The sequence below is a fragment of the Macaca nemestrina genome, chromosome 13, assembly GCF_043159975.1.
Source record: "Macaca nemestrina isolate mMacNem1 chromosome 13, mMacNem.hap1, whole genome shotgun sequence".
NCBI lineage: Eukaryota > Metazoa > Chordata > Mammalia > Primates > Cercopithecidae > Macaca > Macaca nemestrina.
In genome coordinates, this window is record NC_092137.1 from 73,015,849 (window position 1) to 73,035,005 (window position 19,157).

Here is a 19,157-nt window from a genome sequence, read left to right on the forward strand (position 1 = left end):
CCTACTTGCTTCATGGCAGTCTCTCCAATTTTGTCTGAATGTTTGCGGATGCTCTCCAGAAAGTCTTTGAGATCGGACATAGAAACATCTTTTATTTCTTCTCGAAGCTTGGGGATGTTGTCCACCATCACCTTGCAGAATCGATAGTGGCTTACTTGAGGCAGGTAGGTATGCTCTAGATGTTCCAGAGTTTTCAGTGCAGGATAATGCCTACAAAAGGAATTGATCACCTTTAGCTCACTCAGTTTTCTTTAGGGTTAGGCAAAATGTCTAGCCTGAATTGGTTTTCACTGTGCATTAAGACAAATCCAGCATCAAGTTTTAATGAGAACATCGGTGAAAAGAATCTCAAATTATTAAAAATTAATACATACTTTAAAAGACTGGGAAATTATAATCAAAAAAGATTTTATCCAAAGAATGCATAAGACTTAAAATAGCTACCAATAAAATTAATGACATAAGAGAAATAAAAGGGGCCAGGCATGGTGGATCAGGCCTGTAATCCCAGCACTTTGGGAGGCCAAGACAGGTGGATCACTTGAGGCCGGGAGTTTGAGATTAGCCAGGTCAACACGGTGAAACCCCATCTCTACTAAAAATACAAAAATTAGCTGGGCATGGTGGTGCAAGCCTGTAATCTCAGCTACTCAGGAAGCTGAGGCACGAGAATCACTTGAACCCCGGAGGCGGAGGTTTCAGTGAGCCGAGATCACGCTACTGCACTCCAGCCTAGATGACGAAGTGAGACTCAGTCTTAAAAAAAGAGAAATAAAAGGAAATGAAGAATCATCATCTCAATGCCAAAAAAAATTCATCCTATAAAATGAAGTATCCAAGGCTAGACTTCCAACTATGGCACACAGAAAAGCTTGGCAAATCTTCTATCCAAAGAAAACAAATGTAAACTATCCAAAACAACTATTTTAGGGTTCTGGAAACTAAACAAAAGAGAACAACAAGTCAAGAAGTGTTTATTCATAATAACTGCTCAACAGTGGGACTCTGTAGCTTTCTTGCCTGGAGCTACTTCCATCACTCTCCCCTTCTAATTCCTCCACCCCTGTTCATTGGCCATGGCTAGTCATGAAACAGCAGCTTTCCTGAGATGAGGGGCTGACATAATTTGGAGCAGAGGGCAAAAAACTCATATTGAGAGATGCTGTTAGTGAAAGTAGCGAACTCAGTAAAAATAAGTAAATAAATAAATAAATAAGAAAAGTCTCCAGCTCTACTGGTCAAAAGTTAAAATTTGGGTTGGGGCAAACAACAGACCAAAGGACTAACCAGAAATTTAACAGGTAAACCATAGAAATAAAAGACCCACAGAAGGGCTTGATAAACTCTCTGCAAGTTGCTAGCTGGCTGAGAGGCTATGCATACCTGCAGGCGACATCTAAAAGGGTCTAAGCAATCCACACATCCCTGGCTGACTAGGAGGCTGTAGACAGGCACATGGGAAAACTAAGAAGGTAGGTAAAAGTTTAAGCTGACTTTAAAACTGCTTTTAATGTAGTCCCTAACCCACATACAAACTCATTACCAAAGACTGGAAACCTTACTCAAGTTTTTTGAGCATAACCTCTAACCAATCATTAGCTGATGACTATTTAAAAATCAAAGTGAAATATGATACCTTTCCAGACAAAGAAAGACAGAAAATTCCTCGCTAGCAGACCTGCCTTACAAGAAATACTAAAGGAAGCCTGAAAGGAAATGACAGCAGATGGTAACTTGAATTCACAGAAAGAAACGAAGAACATGGGAAATAGTAAATACATGCTAAATATGAAAGACGAATAAAAATATTTTTTCTCTTTTCTTAACGTCTTTAAAAGATAAAATTTTTTAAAGCAATGATTATAACACTGTATCAATGGGTTTACAAAATGTATAAGTGTAATATATCTAATAATAACAGCATCAAAGAGTAGGAAAGAAATGGAGCTAATTGAAGCAAAACTACTACTATATATTATACCAAATTTATATCAGCAATGACCTCCAGTAGACTGTGATAAGATGCATATTATAATCCATAGAGCAACCTCTAAAAAAGATCAAAAATATATATCATTTGAAAATCAACAAAAGAATTCAAATAGTACACTAAAAATATTTAACACAAAAGAAAGCAGTAAAGGAGCAACAAAAACAAACAAAAAAAGACATTAAAAATATAGAAAACAAAGAACAAAATCCAACCATATCAATAATTACATTAAATGAGAATGAACTAAGCAATCCAATTGGAAGGCCAACAACGTCAGGACTTAAAAAGCATGATCCAACTACATATTGTCTACAAGAAACACACTTAGATTCAAAGATACAAATAGGTTGAAAGTAAAAGGGAAAGAAGATATGCCATAAAAAAAAGTAACCATAAGGCTGGGCACAGTGGCTCACACCTGCAATGCCAACACTTTGGGAGGTCAAGGTGGGTGGATCACTTGAGCTCAAGAGTTTGAGACCTGCCTGGGCAACAAGCCAAAACCTCATATCTACCAAAAAAATTACAAAAAATTAGCCAGATGTGGTGGCATGCACCTGTAGTCCCAAGTACTTGGGAAGCTGAGGTGGGAGGATCACTTAAGCCTGAATGGGCAGAGGTTGCAGTGAGCTGAGATCAGGCTACTGCATTCTAACCTGGGTAACAGAGTGAGACCCGTCAAAAAAAAAAAATTTTTTTAAAAAAAAGGAACCACAAAAGAGCTGAAATGGCTGTATTAATACAAGATACAAAAGACTTTAAGCCAACAAATATTGCTAGTAACACAGAAGGACATTCCATAATAATAAAAGGGATGATATTTGTCTAATAGGAAAGCTTCTATATGCATAAGAGGACAAATAAAATTAAGATTAATAAAGCTGAATAGGTAAAAACGAAATAAGTTGTGCAAAAAAAAATAAGAATAAAGGGAAAAACTGGTAAACTTTATTTGTAATGTGTACCTAAAAGATTAACAGGCCGGGCGTGTTGACTCACGCCTGTAATTCCAGCACTTTGGGAGGCTGAGGCAGGCAGATCACTTGTGGTCAGTTCAAGACAAGCCTAGGCAACAAGATGAAACCTCTTCTCTACTAAAAATACAAAAATTAGTCGGGCATGTTGGTGGGAGCCTGTAAATCCAGCTACTCAAGAGGCTGAGGCAGGAGAATCGCTTGAACCTAGGAGATGGAGGGTGCAGTGAGCTGAGATCACGTCATTGCACTCCAGCCTGGGTGATAGAGTAAGACTCCATCTCAAAAAAAAAAAAAAAAGATTAATAAACTTGAGTTGTTTTTGTAAAAAAAATGAACAAAGAAAATTCACAAAAGAACCAAAAAGGGTCAACACATGAAAAAAAAATGTTTAACTGATATGTGAAAAAATGCAAATCAAACTGCCAAAGATTTCTTAAAAGATAATGTGTTTCATCAGGGGTTTCAATAAATGGAATTCACAGCCGGCTGACAAACAAGTTTTTATGAACAACACAAGTTTTCAATGAAGAATTTTAGCAAAACAATTATTTTAAGCAATTGCATTTCCAAACAAACAAACAAAAAAAAAGATGCACAGCAATACATATAAGCCTCTTGAATTATAGAATTATTTATGTTAGCAAATAAAAAAACTAACCTAGATTTCTAATAAGAAGTAGTAAAAGGCTAATAAAGGAGCAAAATGTTTACAATATTGTTGAATGAAAATAATTTCAAAAAATAGATTTCACTGCCTCTTGGCCTTTTGGCTAAGATCAAATTTAATATCTGATATATCTTATCAGTTTAATATCTGATACATTCTCTTATCAGAGGACAATATTTATTAAATGGATTTTTGCAGCAGGGAGATAAAATGGGAACTTATTTAGTCCCCTCCATGCATCAACCTGGCATTGCAGTACCTCCAGGAATGGTGCTCCAATTGAAAAAAAAAAAAAATAGATCTTACAAGTATAATCATAATATTCTTCAAAATTACAAATATTTACACATATAAATTATGAACATTTATGTATATATGAGACATATATCACTGGAAACATACACACACACACAAAAGTAGAGAGCAAAATGAGAAAAAAAAATACAAAAATGTTAGCCATGATATTTTTCCTTTGGATGGCAATCCTACGAGTGATAATTTTCTCCTTCATACTTTTAATTTCCTAATTTCCATGTTTCCCATGATATATTTGGTATAGGAAAAATTCAGTTCCATCCTTATAAAGCAAAGACTTACAGCTCTATTTTGGACTTTAAGAATGATTTTCACAGCAAATACTTAAACTCTTCTTGCTCCAATGAATTTAGTACCACAAATGCTAAAGACTAGAGACTGGTTTTACTTGGGTTTTTTGGTTTTTTTGTTTTTAATGTTTTCCCTCATGTGTTCCAAAAAATCAAAGTCTTTGTTCAAGTAAATGGAGGGAAGAAAGTTTTATTCTCACTAAATGTAGAAATAAAAGTACAAATATAGTTAAATCTGAAATCATTGCTCTTATTAAAATTTTACAGGCTCAAAAACAATACAATTCACATGGTTTAGTGTAAACAGAATGGTGTTTATACTACAATTAGGTATGAAGAGCTATGTGCAATAAAATGCAATTCCTCTAGAGAGAAACTTTAGAATGGATACAAAGCCAGAAATTAAGCCAAAAAGATAAACACATTTTGGGGTTTAGTTATATTTTGGAACATTGTTTATAGAATGAGGAGAATTCAACAATGTTGCCTGCAGATGCAAGGCACATTCACTGATGAGACACATGGCTCATGCTGAAAACATCTGGTCTGTCAAATAGCGCCACATTTTTCAAGGCTAATTAGTACAAAACCCAGTGATTCCTGGAAACAAAGGATGTCACCCAATTTCCCCATTGTCCCTTCCCAGCATAGTCACATTTTAACTATAACGAATCAGTAATATTCAAATGTCTAGTCTATTTCAATATCCATGACAGGTTAAAGATAGCCAACCAACACCTGTATAGCAGGCACCAAAAGAAAAAAATTGTGTCCAGTGAACACAGAAATCCAAAATTAGATTTTGATGTACTTTTGACAATCTCCAGACATTATTAAAACTGAATCAAAAGGCAAATTCCTAAGTTTCACTTGCATGTGTGGTCACTCTCTCCCCTCTTCTCATGCAGGCTCCTTAACAGAGATACAATCAGAACTAAAGTAAAGAAAATAAAAGCAGAGAATAAAAGGGAAGAAGGCAGGGAAAGAGGTTCTAAATAATCCTACAAACTGAATAACCATGATCAGAAAACAGACATGGTTGAATGCTAAAGCAAGAAGAAATATATTGGTTCCAAGCAAAATAAATTTTGGTACTTTCTTGCCATAGCATGGAATTCTTTCACAGCGATGGTTTCTAAAATTCTAGGAAGTGATGCTTGAAAGCAAATTACAACTATCTATAAGAAATTTTTTAAAATTCAGAGTATGATAAAATGTGAAATAAAAGCTTTCATCACAGAAAAATATCAGTGTCACTCCTAATCAAAGAGCATCATTAACAAACATTTAATCTCTTCTGTGCACTAGAGATAGAAAGATGTTCAGATGTCTTTCCCCAGGGAGCATAAAATGCAGTAGAAAAGTCAGTATTTATAGCTTAAAAAAAAAAAAAAAACCCCAGACTTCCAGCTACAAAAGCCTAACAAGGAACAGACATGATCTCTCACTTTATAAACAAGTAGAATATTGGCAAAAATACATGAAACAGTCATTTGCAGACACTGGACATCAGGCAACATAGAACTGCTATCTCTGTAAAAAGGGAAACAAACAAGGTGAGTTTAATAATCACCAGGATTATCTACCTAAAGTTGATTTCTAGGTCATGGGCACAGCCGGAAAAAAATCAAAACAGAGCTCAGCAGCCTTGCTGACTTAAAGAATCAGTGATAGTAGCTCAGGAAAGTTGATTCAGCTTGAAGTTGTGTGGCAGAGTTCCCCAAAAAAAGCAATGCAGAAAAAGAACTGCAGAAATTTACACAGGGGTTCCCTTGAGTCTGCTAAGTACTAGGACAGGCATAGGGAAAGTGAAATTCCACATGCATAGGTAAAAAGAAGGAAGGAAGGGAGAGAGTGGGAGACCAGCCAGGGGAAGGTAAGATGAACACTTCAAGGATCTCAGACAAGGCAGATAAACATTCAAACTCTGAACAGTCAAAGTGAAGAGTCATTGGGGACTCCTGAGCTATTCAGAGTAGATTATAGAGGGATCAAGTCTTACTTAGTAAAGCTGAACTCCCCTGGAATAAAGGTAGGCCTTTAAGCAGAGTTTAAAAATTGGGTCCGAAGGTAACAAACTGATCTGCAATCACCTGACCATTTGCTAAAACAAAGCCCAACACTCTCTAAAGGGAAAGAAAAAAAAAAGCACCCAAAAATCCAGAGACTCATCAACATAATATTCATTATTCAATCAAAAATTTCTAGACATGAAAAGAAGCAAAGAACTGACCTACAAGCAGGAAAAACAAAATCAGTCTGCAGACAGATCTGAAAAAAAATGCCAGAAGTGGCAGAAGTAGCAAAGGAGTACATAAAAACAGCAATTAGGACAAGGTACATGTACATAAAGAAACAAGTAATAAAAGAAATAAGACATAAAAAGCTAAATGTAACTTCTGTACATGAAAAATATATTATCTGAAATGAAAATGTCACTGAAAGGGACTAAAACATTACACAATGCAAATGAGAGAGATCAATGTGCTTGAACACAGCCATAAAATCTATCTCAAATAAAACACAGAGAGGACTGAGGGGGCAGGGAGAAAAGATCTTCAAGTCACCTGCAGGGTTAATCAAGCTGTCCAACATAAATATTAATATAACTGAAGTCCCAAAATGGTGATGGGAAAAGGACAAAAAAAGAGTTTGGAAAAATAATGTCAACATTTTCCAGATTTTATGAATATTGTAAACCCACAGATCCAAGAAGCTAAACAAACCACAAGCAGGATAAATACACATATGTGTGCCTATATTTATACCAAAGTACACAAAATCAAATTGCCTGAAAACAAATGATAAAGACGAAAGCTTTAAAACAGCTAGAGAAAAGACACATTACTTACAGGGAGACAAAGGTAAGGCTACTTATACATCTCTCCTCGCAAACTGCAGAAGCCAGAAGACAATGAAATCATGTCTTATGAACTAATGAAACCATAAACCTCAAATTCTATATCCATCAAGGTTTTTTTAAAATGAAGGTAAACAATCAGACACCATTTCACACCCACCAGGATGGCTACATTAAAGTCAAATAATAAGGATTTTTTGTTTTGTTTTGTTTTTGAAACAGAGTCTCACTCCGTCACCCCAGGCTGGAATGCAGTGCGCGATCTCAGCTCACTGCAATCTCAGCCTCCCCAGTTCAAGCAATCCTTATGCCTCAGCCCCTCCGAGGAGCTGGGATTACAGACTCACACCACCACACCCGCCTCATTTTTGTGTCTTTAGTAGGGATGGGGTTTCGCCATGTTAGCCAGGCTGGTCTCAAACTCCTGGGCTCAAGCAATCCGCCCACCTCGGCCTCCCAAAGTGCTGGGATTACAGGCATAAGCCACCATGCCTGGCCTGGGTAGACAATAATAAGTATTGACTAGGCTATGCAATAATTGGAAACATCTATGCTGCTGTTGGGAAGATAAAAAGGTGCAGGTGCTTTGGAAAAGAATCTAAGTTCCTCAAAATGATAAAACATACACAGAGACAAAGTGCACCAAATGTTTACCACGTGACCCAGACATTCTACTCCTAAGTATTTTCACAAGAAACCTGAAAGCATATGCTCACACAAAAGCTTGTAAATGAACATTTGTAGCAGCATTATTCTTAATAGTTGAAAAGTGATAATAACCCAAATGTCCATTAAATGATGAAAAGGTAACTGAAAGCAGTATATCTATACAATGAGAGAGTATTCAGCCATAAAAAGGAATGAAACAGTGATGCATTCTATAACATGAATGAACCTTGAAAACCTTCCATTATGCTATGTGGAAAAAGTCAGACACAAAAGGCTGCATATTGTATGATTCCATTTACATGAGATGTTCAGAATAGGCAAATCTATGGAGACAGAAAGCAGATTAGTGGTTGCCAGGGCAGAGAGGAAAGAGGAATGGGTACAAGATTCCTTTTTGGGGTAATGAAAATGTCCTGGAATCAGCTAGTGATGATGACGTTACAACCACATGAATGTATTAAAATCTACTCAACTGTACACTTAAAAATGATGAATGTTATAATATAGGAATTGTAATTCAATTTAAAAACTGAAGGTGAAATAAACATTTTTTTCAGAAATACTGTATTTCTGAGAGAATTCATAGCCAGCAGACTGATCCAACAAGAAATATTAAAGGATGTCATTTAACCAAAGGGGAAAAATAATACCAGATACAAACTTGGATCTACATTTAAAATAATGTGGGTAAATATATGAGAGTTTTTCTCTTTAATTTTTAAATTTCTTTAAAAGTTACAGCAAAAATGAGCATGTGTGGCACTGTGTTGTCACAGGTCTTACGACATAATAACATAACAATAATAACATGACAACAATGACATAAGGAAGGGTAAAATGGAAGAATATAACATGGCAACAATGACATAAAGAAGGGTAAAATGGAAGAATATCATTATAAGAATCTTGCATTGTGTGTGATTTGGTGTAATATTTAAAGACTCATTGTAAGTTACACATTGTAAAGATAGAAGGAACCACGAAAAAAATAAAATACAGCTGGCCCTTCATATTTGCAGGTTCCAGATCTGTGAATTCAAACAACTATTTTGATCAAAAATATTTTTTTAAAAACACAAATAAAACAAAACAGTGTAACAACTACTTACATAGCATGTACATTTTGTTAGGTATTCTAAGTAATCTAGAGATGACTGAAAGTTTTAGGAGGATGTGTGTAGGTTATATGATAATACCATGCCATTTTATATAAGGGACTTAAGCATCTACACCTAGTCCCCTATCCCAAGGCACCTGTAACCAATACACTGAGGATACCAAGGAAAAATTGTAAAACTAAGAGGTATAAATAATAGTGCATTACCAAATATAAAACAACAACCTGAAATATAGAAATTGATTTTTTAAAAATACAATAATACAGAGAAGGAACAAAGAACAGGTAGGATAAATGGAAAATATAAAAGAAGACAGTAGATTTAAACGCCTATGTTGATAATTGCATGAAATGTAAAAGATCTAAACAGTCTTATTTAAAAACAGAGATGGTCAGATGAGAAATTTTCAAAGAAAGCAAGATCATTCTACAGAATAACTGACCTGTAATCTTCAACAGTAATAAAGTAATAAAGTCATGAAAGGCAAGGAAAGGCTGAGGACAGTTCCAGACTGAAAAAGACATGACAACTAAAAGCAACTTGTGATTTGAACTGGATTCTTTTGCTAGAAAGAACATGATTGAGACAATTGGCAAAACTTGAACTGGGTATGCCAATTAATGCTAGAAATCTATCAAAGCTAATGTCCATTCTCTACTGCACTGTGGTTGCACACAAGAATGTCTTTATCTGTAGGAAACCATACTAGAGTAATTGGGGATGACAGTGTGTCATGTTAGCAACTTACTTTCAACTGGTTCAAGAAAAAGACACTGTTATTTATACTGAAGTTAAGAATGTCTAAAAACAAAATTTTTTGAAACCCACAAAATAAATTTGATTATACCAAAACTTAAAATTTCTATGCAACAAAAACTACTAATTATATAATGTTAATAGGTAAGCCATGCACTGGAAGACAATATATAACAGGAAAAGGCATCCAAAGTATATAATTCCTATATATGAAAAAGAAAATAATAAACAACCTAAAAGTGGGCAGCAAGTAGATGAGAGAAAACCCAAATGCCTAAAACCTAAATTCACTAATAATCTAATAAAAATAAAATAAAAATCACAATAGTGATCTATCATTTCACAATCATCAGACTGGCAAAAACCAAAAGTTTGACAATATAGATGTTACCAAGAGGTAGAGTAACAGGACCTCCCACAAAATACCAATGGTAGGATAAATGGGGAAATCACCATAGAGAACAACAATAAGATCAAAGACATGTAAACCCTTTCTCTGATCCAGCTGATCTCTTTCTAGGTATAGACCCTAGACCAACAGAATTGACATCACCTGGGAGCGTGGCAAAAAATGCAGAATCTCAGGAATGACCCCAGCCAGACCTATTCTATCAGAATCTATATTTAACTAATCCCTCATGATACCACTTCCATGCATAGAAGCATCTAAAGAACAACACTCTCAAGAAATTTTGAATGTGAGTCCAAGGAGACAAGAACAAGGATATTTATTGTACCACGGTCTGTCATAACTACTGGAAACATACCAAATGTCCCTAACAGTATCAGTAAGGATAGTTATCTTGTAGTAATAACCACCCCCAAAATCTCAGTGACTTAAAACAAAGATTTAAAACTTACTCATGTTATACATTCACAATGGGTTGGCAGGTAGGCTACGCTCTCTGAAGTTACTCAGGGACTCAACCAGCATCTTGGAGTTGCCATTTTTCAAGAACAAGAGAAAATAAGAGAACTCTGGAGGGAAATTAAATGCTAAGCCCAAAAGTGATACATATCACTTCTGCTCACATCTTATCAGCCAGAAAAAGTCACATGGAACTGGGAACCCAGTAAATATACACAGGGAACCCAGGAAATATAATACTACCTTGCACCAAAGGAAGCAGCTAGAAATATTGGCGAACAGCACTTATGATAATCACTGGAACTGGCAGGGGAAATGTGAATTATTCATATAATAGACTACCATGGAGTGATTAAAATGAGCAAACTGTGTCTATATACATAAAGAAAATAAGCTGCCTACTAGTATGTATGCCCCAAAGGGTGGATATTTTTATCCATTTTATTCATAGCTGTATCCCCAGCACCAAGAGCAATGCCTAGCACATAGTAGGTATTTGATTCATCTTTGCTGAGTGAATACACAGATCTCAAAATGAGGACTGAGAATCATCTACATAAACTTTTTAAAACACAAAACAAAACAATATATGATTTATAAATATTAAAAGCACAGACTAGAAGAACATTCAATAAATTTATGATACTGGTTTCCTCAGGGGAAAGGAATAGGACTGAAAGGAAAGGAATAGGACCGAAGAAGGGAACATAAATTTTATCTGTAATTTTTTAAAGTATATATATATATACCTGTTTCTGTCCATATATATGTTTTATATATATACTACATATTTTTTTCTTTACACATATATGAATCAAAACTGGAAAATTGTTAATATCTGTTAATTCCGAGAAGTTGGTACACAGGTGAATTTTTTTTTTTTTTTTTTTTGAGATAGCCTCGCTCTGTCACCCGGGCTGGAGCTCAGTGGTGCAATCTCAGCTCATTGCAACCTCTGCCTCCTGAATGCGAGCTATTATGTGAGACAATTCTCATGCCTTGGCCTCCTGGGATTACAGGTGTGCACCACCTCCTGTAATCAGCTCCTTTTTTTGTTTTTCAGTAGAGATGGGGTTTCTCCGTGTTGACCAGGCAGGTCTCAAACTTCTGGCCTCGAGTGATCCACCCGCCTCAGCCTCCTAAAGTGCTGGGATTATAGGTGTGAGCCACTGCACCTGGCTCACAGGTGATTATAAATTCTCTATAATTTTAGAACTTTACTAAAAGGATATTAGGGAACTAATACTACTTTCATATCACAGGCAGAACTTCTCATAGTGTTCTATCCATGTTCTCTTATGAGAGCATGTCCTCCTATTTTAATGTCTAATGATTCAGCTTCAAAATTCTTGAGAATTTTGAATTTTTATCCATAATATTTCTATTCTTATCTCAATATTAAATATATTTTAAATGTATACTTTTTCCCTCAAAACCTAGGTAAAATTAACATTCCAAGAAGACATGCACTGTTTATCCTACAGCTTCATATATCCCCATCATACTACAGGGCATCTCAGGGTAGAGAGATGGGAGATGCTTATTCTAGTTTGGGGAGCAGAACTATAGAGTCACTGTAGATTTTCCTTTAGAAGAAAACAACATACAGAAGAGGAAATCCTCTGAATTTAACCTCACCCTTCCCCTTTACAACAGTTAATTTTATGCGGCAACTTGGCTGACCACTGGACCCAGATATTTGGTCAAACATTATTCTAGATGTTTCCGTGATGGTATTTTTTAGATGAGATTAACATTTAAGTCAGTAGACTATGAGTAAAGATGATTACCCTCCATAATGTGAGTAGGCCTCATTCCACCACAGGTGAAAACCTTAATAGGAAAAAGGCTGACTGTGCCCAAGGAAGAGGGAATTCTACAGAAGAGCCCCTTGGAACTCAAGCTATTATCTTAACTCTTCACTGGACCCTAGCTTGCCAGACTACACCGCAGCTTTTGCTATACGTGCTATACTCCACAATCATGTGAGCCAATTCCTTAAAATAAATACATCCCTCTCCAGTAGGTAAACAGACAGAGATACGCGCGCGCGCGCGAACACACACACACACACACACACACACACACACACACATATACACACAGACACACACGCTATTGGTTCTGTTTTTCTGAAGAACCCCCGCTAATGTACTCTTGCACCAAAACCAGTACTATTTTTTTCTACAACACTATTAAATAAATCAAAACATATCTCAAACCAACTATCACTAAAATAGGTATATGCTTTTCCTTAGAAGACTGGGTCTTGGCCTGGCGTGGTGGCTCACGCCTGTAATCCCAGCACTTTGGGAGGCCGAGAAGGGCGGATCACGAGGTCAGGAGATCGAGACCATTCTGGCTAACACTGTGAAACCCTGTCTCTGCTAAAAACAGAAAAACTTAGCCGGACGCGGTGGCGGGCGCCTGTAGTCCCAGCTACACGGGAGGTTGAGGCAGGAGAACGGCGTGAACCCGGGGGGCGGAGCTTGCAGTTAGTGGAGATCGTGCAACTGCACTCCAGCCTGGGCGACAGAGCGAGACTCCGTCTCAAAAAAAAAAAGACTGGGTCTTTTAAAAATCTAACTGTAAGTATTATTTGTTAAACCTAATACATGACAGAACACATTAGCATACCACGTATATATATAAATAAATCTATAACGAATCAATAAATATACAAAAGGTTAAGAAGATGTTAGAAACTTAATTATTTTTTGAGAAGTTATGCTAAATATGGACCTAAAAGTATTCTAAATAACAGAAATTTTAGGTAGTAAAAACTGTTCCATTAAAAAAAAAATCTTACCTTTTAGTTTTCATCTGGTCCCTCAGTTTGCTGTACATCTCTAGGACTTAAAAGAAAGAAAAGAAAACACAAACATGATTTAGAGAAAGCCTAATTAAAGCAAAAAAATTACACCAAAAATCCTTCTCCATTTCCAGTTCCTCACCTGGAAGACACAGCATTAATTTATCAACAGTGGCAGAAATATTTCTCTGTTGTAGTCGACACTGCTTCAGCTCTTCCATTGCTATTACCAGCTTGGCAAGAGGGAAAAAGACTGAATTATGCCAATGGCTGTAAATAAAAAGCTTTCAGTCACATTTTTCCACACTGTGTTCAATTCATCAGAAAATCCCAGACAGTTTCTTAGTAAGACCTGCCAAGTGAACTAAAGAACTGCCTTTCTTAACTAGTAAAACATTCCTGCACAGTTTCCCTCCCCAAGATACATACAATACTAGGAAGGGCTAGGTAAAATGAAGTCCTAAAATACAAGGGTTATCCAGGAGAAAAAAAAAAAAACTATCTTCAACTAAATCTCTATTTCAACAAATAAACCACACACTTAAAAGATGTGGCTTTTCTAAAAATTACAGTTTGGTGAAAAGTAACTCACTTTTATTCCTCTAGCTCCAGTTTTAAAGGCTTCTATCAGAAGTCATACCATAATATAACTAGAAGAAATTGTACTCCACAGAATTTAGAATGTGAGACAAACTTCTTTAAAAAGTAATAATCTACACATCTACTTGCAGCATTCATCCTACACCCATACCTAAAAATGTTATCTGCTTAGATACCATGCAGAAAAGAACCAGAGAATGGTCCTGAGTAAGTCACTGATAAAACAATCAAAAGCTAATCTTAAAGGTTATTAAAATTAAACATTTTAAAAGTATTAGGTGATAAGAAAGAAGCATGATAACAGAGAACAGTCATGTACTACAAGTCAGAAAACCCAGGTTTTAGTCCCAGCCTTGCCAATAACGATGTAAAATACAGCAAATCATTTGTTTTAGTTTCCTCATCAATCAAACAGTGATAATACCTGTCCTGATTTTGTCGGCCATGAGGATCAAATGAGCAAATAGATATAAAATAATATTATAAACTGTGATGGTTTAAATGGTAAATATGTCAATTAATAGAATCAACGATTTTTTTTAATGGTCGGGGGATAGAGATGGGGTCTCCCTCCATCACCCAGGCTGAGAGTGCAGTGGCGCAATCATGGCTCAATGCAACCTTAAACTCCTGGGCTTAAGAGATCCTCCCACCTCAGTCTTCCAAATAGCTGGGACTACAGGCATGCACCACCATGCCTGGTTATGGTTGTTTTTCTTTTTTTTTTTTTTTTTTTTTTTTTGGTTTTTTTTTGGGGGGGGGTTGGGAGTAGAGATGGGGTCTCACTATGTTGCCGAAGCTGATCTCAAACTCCTGGCCTCAAGTGATCCTCCCACCTCAGCCTCCCAAAGCACTGGGATTACAGCATATAATCTCAGCCTCTGTGCCTGGTTGATTAATTTGTTAAATAAATATTTGTTGAGCATCCACATTGTGCCAGTCACTATTTAGGTAGATGGAGGGGATACAGCAATGAATAAAGCAAACGAAAATTTCTAATCCCATGGGGTTTAATTTCCAATGGAGGTTGACAGGCAAAAAATATATATATATAAGTAAAAATATATTAAATATAATATCAGAGCATGACAGGCACAATGAAGAAAAAGTGGGAAAGGATCAAAAGAATGCACGGGTAAGAGTGAGACCACAATTTCAAATAAGGTAAGAAGGCAACATTTGAGCAAAGATTTGAAGAAGGTGAATATTGAGGAAATAACATTCCAGGCAGAGGAAGAGCATTACTGTATTATGACAAGTCAATGATCTAAAAGCACAGCTAAGAAGGCTGTATCCTCTCTCCTTAGACTTCCCAGTGACTACGTTCATTTAATTTAGATAAACATTAGGAAGAGCAACAATAACGTCCAAGTACTTCCAACATACTACTTACAGTCTTAACCACTAAATGAATAACATAGTCATTAAAAGAGAGTGGCATGAAACAGAAAAGATTTCTTCAAAAGGTAAACTGGTCTTACTTCCTTTCCCTCATGTTGTAGTTTTCTATTAGTATCCGTCACTTGATTCTGTGGAGAGAAGACAATTTATACTCATAAAAAACAAACATTTAGACAATAGTTGAAAAAGATCTAAATTTAATATGAAAAGAATGGGAATAGGTAGTTAGATATTTTCAGTATTCCACTACATATTGGTCCAGTGGCATTCTCTTGGGTTTAAATTATGTCAACTTTTCTACTGGATGTTTGCATGACCTTTTGAAAAGAAAAATTTACTAAAAAATATGGTGAGTTTAGAACAGTTCTAAACTAAGATACTATAATAACTGAAGATCACACTTTAACTTTGGGGAGACAAGAGGAAAAAGGGGAGAGAAAAATAAAATAGAAAGAACAAATTTTATCATAGATATTCTTCATTTCACCAATGTATTCCTAGAAAAGCTGGGTATACACTGAACTTTTTAACTCGTCATAGTTTCCCTGTTTGCTTATTATTTTATTTTTAGAAAATGCTTTACCTAAATTATTTTTGGATCATTAATTCTGAACAGCTCCTAACACTTCCATACTTCCATTTTTCCAACATAGTCTCTCCATCAGATAGTCAAAAATTTGTGAATACGCCCTTAAATGATCCAGAGTTCATTATTAAAGGAAATGGCATCTACTTTTTTTGATACCCACTTTTGACATTTCAATGATGGAAAAAATTAATTATATAGAATAGTAATTTCCTCATCATCTGTGATATCAAAACATAAGCAATACTAACTTCTATTATGTTGTTTAATAAAGGCTTTCTAGCCTTCCACCAGTAATTGCTACACCTTATACTTTTAATGCATCCCCTAACCTAGCATTTCCTATTATGTCCCTTAGGACATCAAGAAGTGTTAGTGAGCAGGTACTCTGCACATGCACACAGCCATGCACACATGAGCACACAAACACAGACACACAGACACACACACATACACACAAACACACATGATATGACATGCACTGTAAATGCCCAAGAAAGGGATATCGTATAGGATGTTTTCCAAATTTATCTGACATAATACCCTTTAACTGAAGATCTTCTCAAGGAGCTAGTTTTTTAAAAGACCACACTTTTGAAATCACTGCTCTGAACTATACACTATACCTGGACTATCATTCAAAGCGGATTACCATCTGCACCTCCATCCAAAGACAAAATGAACTGTGAACTCCTCCAGGAAGCCTCTTTAAAGTACCAGAAAGGGAGGCAAAAACACCAGCAAATTCCCTCTTTATTATTTACTTAATGGCACCACCTGTGAAACACTTTGTGGTTTTATTGCACTGAGCTCAATACAAATTAAGAATGATAAAGCCATCCAAAATGCACATCCAAGACAATGTTAACAGAAGCATTGTCTAAACGGGAGTCAGCAATCTGTTTCCATAAAGGGCTAGATAGCAAATATTTTAGGCTTTGCAAGCCATACAATCTCTGTTGTAACTATTCAACTCTACCTCTGTAGCAGGAATGCAGCCATAAAGAAAATACATGTAAATGAAAGGTCATGGCTGTGTTCCGACAAAATTTTATTTACACAAACAGGGGGCAAGCTGGATTTGGCCTAAGAGACAGAGTTTGCTAACCCCTGGTCTAGAATAAGCGTGATGGTAAGGTAGTAATACCACACTATGAAATTTACAATTGGATGCCACATTTTAAGAAGGGCTTTACAAGCTGAAGCACGGTTAGAGGTGAACAGATTTGGAGAGGGAGTCAAAGCTATACCACATGAAAAACAGATGAAGCAATTTTTAGCCAAAAGAGGAGAAAAATATTCACTTGGAGACACTATACACCGTACCTGGATCCTACGTACTATAAACCATATTTAAACAATAGCTGCCCTTCAAATATCTGAAGAGCTATCAGAAGTAAAGTGGTTCCCTAAAAATGGAGCTTATTACTCAAACCAATGCTTGTTACTAGAAAACAGTATTCAGCTCAATATAAGAAAAAGCGTTCAAGCAATGTGAATAAAAATCATAATGGCTTCCTTGGGTGATAATGCTATCCCCATTATAGTAGTTATTCAATAGCAAATTAGATATTTTTTATCCTAAACTGGAGATCTCCCAAAATTCAACCCTCCATAATACTCGTAAATTCAGCAACACTGTCTACTAGAGTAGCCTTATTTGCCTTATGAAGGGATCATTTCTCACTTTTTTTCACCTAAAATTCACTGTAAAAAATACATTTTCCATTGCAACTCAGTACACAAGTATAGGGAACACACACACAATTTTCAAGAAACAATGTTTATCCTCAGTACATGTAATACACTCTCTTGTTTTCTATTCAATTCGATTATATTTAATTTCAGTTTTTGCCAAAAATACTGATCAAGGAACACTAAATTAATTTCATGCAAACCATCGTTCTGAAACATATTCCTAGGAACCTAACGAATGCTTCCAGTAAGAAACATAATAACTGTGGGCAGGGTGTGATGGTTCATACCTGTAATACTATCACTTTGGGAGGCCGAGTCAGGTGGATCAACCTGAGCTCAGGAGTTTGAGACCAGCCTGGCCAACATGGTGAAACCCAGTCTCTACTAAAAATCAAAAATTAGCTGGGCGTGGTGGTGCATGCCTGTATTCCCAGCTACTCGGGAGGCTGAGGTGGGAGAATCGCTTGAACTGGGTGAGGGGCACAGGTTGTAGTGAGCCAAGATCATGCCACTTCACTCCAGCCTGGGTAAAAGAGCGAAACTCCGTCTCAAAAAAATAAATAAAGATAATAACTGTGTCAATACCATTCAATAACTATTTCAATGCATAACAATAAAAAGAAGCCAGGCGCAGTGGCTCACGCCTGTAATCCCAGCACTCTGGGAGGCTGAGGCAGCGGATCATTTGAGGCCAGGAGTTCGAGACCAGCCTGGCCAACATGGTGAAACCCCATCTCTACAAAAATACAAAAATTAGCTGGGCGTGGTGGCATGCACCTGTAGTCCCAGCTTCTTGGGAGGCTGAGGCAGGAGAATCACTTGAACTCGGGAGGCAAAGGTTGCAGTGGGCCAAGATCATGCCACTGCACTCCAGACTGGGTGACAGAGTGACACTCTGTCTCCAAAAAATTTTTTAAAAAGAAAAAGAAAATATACCAGCTATCTAGCATGCTACTTCATTTATTTCAAAGAAGATAAGTGTGTATATGTATACACTGAGAATCACAACAAATAATGGGCATCTTAGAGTACAATTTATTTTCATCGGTATGTTAAAATAGCATTAACAGTTGTTAATACTTTTTACATTGTCTAAACTATTTTCTAGAGTTCAGGAAACTTTTTATTTCATAGATTCTGAACCTAGGTCAAATGGATCCCCCTAGACCAGAGTATCCTACGTGTCCTGCTAGACATTAATCCCCTCTGCCCTCAAAGTAACTGGGTGGAGCCTGAAACAGACTAAAACCCTAAATCAGTAGCCTCCAGTTCAGGTATTCCCGCTGGGGCATCCTCAGCAAGTTGAAGGAATTTGCAACTTGAAGAAATTTGATGGAAGGCAAGGGAAGCAAGAGGAAAAGAAGATGAGTACCAACCAGCAAGTGATATCAGCAATTCGGGAGCATTATGAGCTATAATCAGTACTACCGTGCCAAGGAGGTATCCCACCACATGACTACTTCAATAACCAGAGACAAAACATTGTGCTGACTATCATGGACAGGGCACCAAGGAGCTATGGGAGAAGTGTGGGATAGAGGCATCAA

General features: G+C 36.5%; 1 protein-coding gene and 1 non-coding gene across 7 annotated transcripts in view; one reads left to right on the plus strand and one right to left on the minus strand.

The window, feature by feature from the left end:
• LOC105465254 (exocyst complex component 6B) overlaps positions 1-19,157 on the minus strand; it is a 676,825-nt gene that overhangs the window by 563,103 nt on the left and 94,565 nt on the right. For 5 of the 6 annotated variants that reach the window (XM_011713573.3, XM_071076905.1, XM_071076901.1 and 2 more), the window contains exons 3-6: positions 15,407-15,454; positions 13,468-13,558; positions 13,323-13,368; positions 6-210 (exon numbers count right to left, since the gene is read on the minus strand). In XM_011713573.3, the coding sequence (XP_011711875.1) occupies positions 6-210; positions 13,323-13,368; positions 13,468-13,558; positions 15,407-15,454 (390 nt within the window). The remainder of the gene's footprint in view (positions 1-5; positions 211-13,322; positions 13,369-13,467; positions 13,559-15,406; positions 15,455-19,157) is intronic. The other variant, XM_071076900.1, reaches the window with a different exon arrangement.
• On the plus strand, positions 3,721-3,918 carry LOC112423753 (U2 spliceosomal RNA). Its single transcript, XR_003014310.2, has one exon. It is a non-coding gene; the product is annotated as a U2 spliceosomal RNA (small nuclear RNA).